An 8,784-nucleotide genomic window follows, 5' to 3' on the forward strand; every position below is an offset into this window, starting at 1 on the left:
ACAGTTTTAAAATCAAGGTTTTGCTTGAGCATGGGCCATTGCAGGTGCACAGATGCGATCGGTGAATAGGATTTGCAGCAAATAAAGTCAAAGGCGGAAGGATATTTCACGACTTCAATCTACGAATGGGGTTGGTGGGAATAAATTAGAATGATCTAGTGTCAAGGTCACTATAGCAATAATGAGGGTCTCGAGAGTAGGATCATGGCAAATCTGTCACAGGCCTCATCCCCTCTCTTGTGCCATCACCTCATAGCTCTCAACTCCCAAATGTTTCCAAAATCTATCCACCTCCATTCTAAAAGCTTTCAGTAGTACTGGATGATAGCTAATTCCAAACATTGCCTACTCTCTGGGAGAAATTCTTTTGCACCTTTTCTCTCCCTGCACCCTTATTCTGTAGCAATGTTCCCGAGTTCAAGATTCCCCCACGAATGGACACACCTTCTCATCATCTACCCTCTCAAGCCCCAACAGAATCGTGCATGTTTCAATAAGACTGCTCCTCATTCTTCTGAACTCAAAGGAATGAACGCCTAACTGGCCGTTCTTGATGTGTCAACCCCTTCCTCGCAGGACTCAGTCGAGTGGATGTCTTTTTGACTGTCTCCAATGCCAGTACATCCATTTTTAAAAGCAGCAAGCAGAATGATACATACTACTCCAGGCACATCCTCATCAACACTGTATACTGTAAAAAGACGAATTTTAAATTTCAAACCCCCCACAACACAGGTCAAAATTCCATGAGCTTTCTTAATACAGACTGAACCTGCATTATAAGACCTTGTGTTTCATGCACAAGAACATCCAGATACTCCTGAGTTGTACATTTTTAGGTCTCTCTCCATTTAAAAATATGTCTGCCTTTTCCTATTCTTCCTATCAAAGTGCATGACTTTGCACTTTACTGGATTCATCACAATCTATCAATCTTTGCTCACTCACTCAACCTGAATTCAGAAAAGACATTTGTAATATTTTACAGTGTGTCTCATATCAGTGGTCGGGGAAATAATGGAGAATATTTGGAAGGAAAGAATAAATCTACACTTGGAAAGGTTTGATCAGGGAGAGTTGGTGTGGCTTTGTCAGAGGGAGGTCATGCCGAACAACGTTGATTGACGTTTTCAAGGTGATGATCAGGTTTGTAGAGGAGGATAATGCAGTTCATATAGTTTATATGGATTTCAGCAAAGCCTTTGACAAGATCCCACATGGGATTCTTATAAAGAAGTTAAAAGCACATTAGATTCAGGTTAACTTGGTCCTTCAGATCAAACATTATGTTTGGGTAACGTTTGTACAGAAATCCTAACTATTCCTTCATCGCCAACAGCTATATTCTTGAAATGGGTTCATGAGAGGATTCAGGTTACCTTGGCAAGTTGGATCAAAAATTGGACCTGAGTGTGAATGACAAACAATTGAATTGCAGGTGCAGCAGGCAAATTAGAAGACAATTGGAACATTGTCCTTCAGTACTGGAGGGATTGAGTTTAAAAATGGGAGTTTATGCTGGAGCTGTATAGCGTGCTGGTGAGATCACACCTGGAGTAGTGTGTGCAGTTTTGGTCTCCTTATTTGAGAAATGATGTACTTGTATTGGACAGGTTGCAGAGGAGGTTCACATGGTTGATTCCAGAGTTGAGAGGATTTGCTTATGAGGAGAGATGGACTAGAATGGGACTATACCCATTGGAATTTAGAAGAATTAGGGGGGATCTTATAGAAACATTATGAAGAGAATAGATAAGATGGAAGCAGGGGGGTTGTTTCCACTGGGGGTGAAACTAGAACTAGGGGCATAGCCACAAAATAAAGGGGAGCAGGTTTAAGACTGGGTTGAGGAGGAATTTCTTCATCCAAAGGGTGGTGAATCTGTTGAATTTCCCGCCCAGTGAAGCAACTGAGGCTACCTCGTTGAATGTTTTTAAGGCAAAGTGATAGTTTTTTGAACAATAAAGGAATTAGGGGTTATGTGAACAGGTGGGTAAGTGGAACTGAGTCCACATAAAGATCATAATACCATAAAACATAGGAGCAGAAAGTAGGCCATTCAGCCCATCGAGTCTGCTCCACCATTTAGTCATGGCTGGTGGGTTTCTCTACTACATTCTCCATTTCCTCCCGATAACCCTTGATCCCCTTGATACTCAAGAACCGAACGAAGTCAGCCATAATCTTATTGCTTGGCGGAGTAGGCTCAAGGGACCAGATGGCCTACTCCTGCTCCAATTCCTTATGTTTTTATGTTCTTAGATAACTATCTCATTGCACTGACTCTGACTTCTTGTGCATCACCATTTCCCTTTGCTGCACCAATTGTCTCGTGCATTTGGCCTTGAATTCTGGAAGTTACAATTTCGCCCGCTCTGTCTTTCTTCTCCCATTTTTACCTTTGCAGAGTCCTTCCCACCTCTTTGACTCAGTATTTGATCATCATCATTATAGCCATCAGCAACCAGTAGCAGCTGCCAAACAGCCTCCACATGAAGACACACAGCTATACGTCCCCTCAGTCTGCAGACAACATTCACTGGGCCCAGAGTCGATCTTCCTTAAGGTCATTTCATCCAGATGAATGGAGCACAGTGCCAACACCATCCTTTGACTGTAAATTGGTTGTTGCTTAAAAAGCATGCAGCATCTGTTTAATCCCTGAAACCAATGCAGTTTTTCTGTTTTTTCTTTCTTGCTCTTTCCCGTTGTTTTAGAAAAGGTTCACGCTAACAGCTATTTGAAGTTGCTTTGACATTTGATGCTCCCACATTCAACATTGAGTCAATGTTATACTGCAGTGGGTATTAGGGAAAGAGTATAGGCATTAAGGAAAGGAAACCTCTTAGTTCATTCTTGTAGCTCAGATGCAATGACAGTCAATCAGACAGATGACGATTTAAAAACCAAAAAAAATGTGGACGTCGCAAATCAGAAAGAAAACCAAAAATTGCCAGAAAAGCTCAGCAGGTCTGGCAGTTTCTATGGAGAGAAATCAGAATTAGCATTTCAGGTTGAATGACCTTTCTTCGGGACAATGGGTTCTGAGGAAGGGTCACTTGAAACAAAATGCCAACACAGGTGATAAGTCAAAGTGCCAATTTATTTGCGAGTTGGGATTCTGTTTCCAGTGAGATATTGCCCATGCCACCTGTTTGCCCTCACATTCTTTACTTTTCCATTTCCTCCCACTATGCCAACTATAAGGGACTCCTCGATGCTGGCAGTGTGTGACGTGGCACACACCTGGGGTTTAAATGTGTTGTCAGCAACAGGAAACCTGAAGGTCCAGGCAGTGGTGAGCATGCCCTCTGCTGGTCAGAGAGAAAGTGAGGGCTGCAGATGCTGGAGATCAGAGCTGAAAATGTGTTGCTGGAAAAGCGCAGCAGGTCAGGCAGCATCCAAGGAACAGGAGAATCGACATTTCGGGCATAAGCCCTTCTTCAGGAATGAGGAAAGTGTGTCCAGCAGGCTAAGATAAAAGGTAGGGAGGAGGGACTTGGGGGAGGGGCTTTGGAAATGCGATAGGTGGAGGGAGGTCAAGGTGAGGGTGATAGGCCGGAGTGGGGTGGGGGCGGAGAGGTCAGGAAGATGATTGGAGGTTAGGAAGGCGGTGCTGAGTTCGAGGGATTTGACTGAGACAAGGTGGGGGGTGGGGAAATGAGGAAAGTGGAGCAGTCTGAGTTCATCTCTTGTGGTTGGAGGGTTCCCAGGCAGAAGATGAGGCCCTCTTCCTGCAACCGTCGTGTTGCCATGGTCTGGCGATGGAGGAGTCCAAGGACCTGCATGTCCTTGGTGGAGTGGGAGGGGGAGTTAAAATGTTGGGCTACTGGGTGGTTGGGTTGGTTGGTCCGGGTGTCCCAGAGGTGTTCTCTGAAACACCAACACTGGCACCACCCCCCACCTTTTCCTCCGCTACATCGATGACTGTATCGGCGCTGCCTCGTGCTCCCACAAGGAGGTTGAACAGTTCACCCACTTTACCAACACCTTCCATCCCAACCTCAAATTCACCTGGACCGTCTCAGACTCCTCCCTCCCCTTCCTAGACCTTTCCATTTCTATCTCGGGCGACCGAATCGACATGGACATCTACTATAAACCGACCGACTCCCACAGCTACCTAGACTACACCTCCTCCCACCCTGCCCCCTGTAAAAACACCATCCCATATTCCCAATTCCTTCGTCTCCGCCACATCTGCTCCCAGGAGGACCAGTTCCAAAACCGTACAACCCAGATGGCCTCCTTCTTCAAGGACCGCAATTTCCCGCCAGACGTAGTCGACCATGCCCTCCACCGCATCTCTTCCACTTCTCGCTCCTCCGCCCTTGAGCCCCGCCCCTCCAACCGCCACCAGGACAGAATCCCACTGGTCCTCACCTACCACCCCACCAACCTCCATGTACAACGTATCATCCGCCGTCATTTCCGCCACCTCCAAACGGACCCCACCACCAGTGATATATTTCCCTCCCCTCCCCTTTCAGTGTTCCGAATAGACCACTCCCTCCGTGACTCCCTCGTAAGGTCCACACCCCCCACCAACCCAACCTCCACTCCCGGCACCTTCCCCTGCAACCGCAAGAAACGCAAAACTTGTGCCCACACCTCCCCCCTTACTTCCCTCCAAGGCCCCAAGGGACACTTCCATATCCGCCACAAATTCACCTGCACCTCCACACACATCATCTATTGCATCCGCTGCATCCGATGTGGCCTCCTCTGTATTGGGGAGACAGGTCGCCTACTTGCGGAGCGTTTCAGAGAACACCTCTGGGACACCCGGACCAACCAACCCAACCACCCCATAGCCCAACACTTTAACTCCCCTTCCCACTCCACCAAGGACATGCAGGTCCTTGGACTCCTCCATAGCCAGACCATGGCAACATGACGGTTGGAGGAAGAGCACCTCATCTTCTGCCTGGGAACCCTCCAACCACAAGGGATGAACTCAGACTTCTCCAGTTTCCTCATTTCCCCTCCCCCCACCTTGTCTCAGTCAAATCCCTCGAACTCAGCACCACCTTCCTAACCTGCCATCATTTCCTGACCTCTCCGCCCCCACCCCACTCTGGCCTATCACCCTCATCTTGACCTCCCTCCACCTATCGCATTTCCAAAGTCCCTCCCCCAAGTCCCTCCTCCCTACCTTTTATCTTAGCCTGCTGGACACACTTTCCTCATTCCTGGAGAAGGGTTTATGCCTGAAACGTCGATTCTCCTGTTCCTTGGATGCTGCCTGATCTGCTGCGCTTTTCCAGCAACACATTTTCAGCTCTGCTGGTCAGGACAAGCTAGCTCAAGGGTGGCACCGAGTAAAGTCATGCGAATATAGTGAGGTGAGAAGTGAGGAATTGCATGAGATAACTCACAGAGCTCATGGAGAGAATGAAACTACCTGAAGTTTACCTTTGAGAAAATTGAGCACTTAGTCTTCAATTTTAACATAATTTGAGGTACACTGCTTTATTCTGTCATTTATTTCTGGCTTGTTACTACTTCAGAACAATAAAATAGAGACATTATTGTTGCATTACAAAATTGTTTATTCTGCACATGATGGTACAAAATTGCATTTCGACCTATTAGTTTTTTTAATGAATATAATGCAAACAGCTCCTCAAAATGCGCAAGTTAAACTAAGACTTACTGTCGGGCCCACTTCCAAATGCCTCATTCTAAAGAAGGTTCTGAAAATCTTGTCCCATCCACCAACACCCTCCCATGTTATGCACACTTTTGCTTGCTTATCATCAACAGAATCCTCTGCCTTGTGTGTCTCTGAATCTGTTAACTTACACAACTGCTGAGGTTGAATACTTTTTAACCTTGCTCTTTATATACTTTCCAGACTGCTTTCTTCTCTAACTGTTGGTTCTCATCTCAATTGCTTAACTGCCCAAGAACTCACCCACCTACTTCCCTGAGTGTTTCCTGGGGCATTGACTGGCTTACTGATCCTAATTATTTAACTTGGCTGCTCACTTGTCTTTTCTGATGTCCCGTTGTTGTATGAAACTGTTGGTCCCACAGTAAAGTAGGATAAGAGCTGAGAGCATCCCCAAGTTAAAGCACTAATGTTCTGAGTGATTTGTCTACTTTGGTCTGTTCATAATGATCAATGGAAAGATAACTCAGTGTCACGTTATGTGTAATTCCATCTTCTGTTTTAGGTCTGAGGAAGTTTGATCTTGGCAATTCTTGGAAGACGGGGCCACATCTCGCTTTGGATATAGACAACAAGATCAAGATGGAATACTATGCTCATGGAACACCGATCCGAATCCTCCCCATTTCAAATCAGGACCTGCCATTCATCGCAAATAAACTGGATGAGATTAAAGGTGGAAAGAACACTGTTATAGCCTTCACCATTTGGTGTCATTTCAACACTTTCCCAGTTGAACCATACATCCGCAGGCTCCAGAACATCCGCAGGTCAATTCTACGATTGCTGGAAAGGAGCCCAGATACACTGGTTGTAATAAAGACTGCCAATGTCCAGGCCCTTCCGCGGGAGGTCAGTCTCTACAACAGTGACTGGTATTCCTATCAACTTGACTTAGTGATGAGAAAGATGTTTGAGGGCATCAATGTGGCATTTGTGGATGCCTGGGAGATGACAATAGCACATTACCTACCTCATGAATTACATCCCAAAAGAATTATTATAAAGAATGAAGTAGATGTATTTCTTTCATATGTGTGTCCTTTATGAAAGGGTGAAGCACTGTTTTATTTAGATTGAAAATGGTAATTATGAGGTTTATGTTGTATGACAAAATGAGGAGATTATAAATCTGAACTCCAAGAATTCTGGAAGCATGTTTAAAATGATTGTATTGTAGTATTTTAAATATAGATCTCCCAGCAGCTATTATTTTTAAAGATTTGATTCTCTGCCATTTTTGGGGATGCTTTGTGAGCATGGAGCATGGATGAGTATTATGTGCATTTGAGTCTTCAGTTAGGTTACAAATGTCAGCAGTTTATTTCCCGACACTTTCAATGGGAGTACTGAGTGGCAGTGGGCAACATGGCCAAGCACATCATGGCCCTGTTTCTGAGTCCTAGTGTACAGGGACCATTTTAACCAGTCACCCTGTCCTTTATTTAATGTCATCTACAGGGAATTGTTAGGGCAGAAGTTAAGAAAGCGTTTAAGAGAGAATGTTTTGCTTTCTGTTCCAGTCTAAGGCCTGTTGTGTTAACACTTTATGCGAATATGCAAATGTTCAAGGAACCAAGATGTAAAGCAGCTGGGACTAGAAGCCAGTAGTGTGTTGATTGGAATGATGCGTTGAGTAATGATGGTTGTTGAATCCTAACTAACCCTAGGCTGTCCTGTATGTTGTTACAAATATATTTAAATTACTTGGAGGATTTACATTTTGAAAGATTAGGGAATATTGCTTTATTTCAAATTTGGTGGACATACTGGAAGTAGGCTTTTTAAATGTGATCATTCAAAATTCACTCTGAGCATTAATTTGTTTTATTACATTTTCCTGTTAATAACATAGAATATCGAGCAGTAGAACAACATGACTGGTGGTAACTAATTGTTTGGGGCTGGAGATTTTCTTGAACAAAAAAAGTGAAGTATTTGTTTTGTCTGGTTGAGTTGGAGGAAAGCTTGCTTAGAATAAGCTGCCCAGCTAATCTCTCCCTTTTCTGAAATGAAGATCCTCATGTGTGGAATTCAGAATGAAACCTGCATGTTCCTTTGAAAGAGTAATTGAACAAACATCTCAGGATTGCTGTCCCTGCCAACTGTGCATGAATAGTGTCTGATGATATATGCCAGAACATCAGAACAATGGAGTCCAGATCATCTTGTGCCTTTGCTTCTGCCTTCAAAATTATGGATGAAGTATTTATTTTTTTCAGGAAGCCAATCTCTGCAGAGAAATCAGATTTTTTCTCTTTTTTTGGAGAGAGTGTGTGTATGCACTAGAAGGACAGGCATTTATACTTCATCATTGACTGTGTATCTTAACCAATTATTGTATCTTTATTGAATATATGAACTAATGATAATAATCCAGATTTGTGTTTATTAAGAAATCTAGTTGATAGATCTTTTTATTTAAACATTGATGTAGATAAGAAACTTAATTGGACATTTTATTATTGAGTAAGAATTTTTAATTTTATGCTATGACCCATAGAGTAGTGGATCTCGAGAAACTGTGAAGTCCTCCTGCCTCAGTCAATACACAAAAGTGGAGGCCCATGCGGGGTGTCCAATGAAGGTATTATTTAATTGGAAATGAGGTTCTGATAATTGAAATACAATAAAAGGAAACATACTTGGTTTATTGTGCATCATTCTGTCAAAATGTCTTTTGGAGTTGCTAAGACATTTCTTCTGCAGATTTAGATTTATCCCAAAATAATCTGCAAATGAATATCAAGGTTAGGCTAGTTGGATTAGCTGAGAAGTTAGGGCTAAAGTTAAAATTAGGGGCCAGGAATACTAGTGTAATTGCGATAATTACACAGCATGTGAAGTTGGAGTTTCGTAGGTTGTGGGAAAGATGTCACCATGTTGTCAGGAATATTTCATCACTGGGACAAATGACCAAAACCTCTTTTGTTCAACATGCAAACGTCAATGAATACATTTTAGACCTTTTGATTTACTTTATGGTTATGAAGTAAGGGGAGCTCTGAAGCTGATCAAAGTGAAGTTTTCAGGAGTGAAGAAAGAACTCCCCATAATAGACTATGGGTGGAATCTCCTAGTGATCTAAACAGTGTAGGTTATAGCACAGC

The 8,784-nt window shown here is 43.5% G+C and overlaps 1 protein-coding gene across 1 annotated transcript in view; it reads left to right on the top strand.

The window, feature by feature from the left end:
* Positions 1-8,323, top strand: part of LOC122555515 (NXPE family member 3-like) — a 30,412-nt gene extending 22,089 nt beyond the window's left edge. Inside the window, exon 5 of the mRNA XM_087992390.1 lies at positions 6,180-8,323. Within this exon, the coding sequence (XP_087848516.1) occupies positions 6,180-6,724 (545 nt within the window). The 3' untranslated portion in view covers positions 6,725-8,323. The remainder of the gene's footprint in view (positions 1-6,179) is intronic.
* The last annotated feature ends 461 nt before the right edge of the window (positions 8,324-8,784 follow it).

Source organism: Chiloscyllium plagiosum, unplaced genomic scaffold (assembly GCF_037043375.1).
Source record: "Chiloscyllium plagiosum isolate Xiang-an unplaced genomic scaffold, Cpla_swu_hap1 HiC_scaffold_12, whole genome shotgun sequence".
NCBI lineage: Eukaryota > Metazoa > Chordata > Chondrichthyes > Orectolobiformes > Hemiscylliidae > Chiloscyllium > Chiloscyllium plagiosum.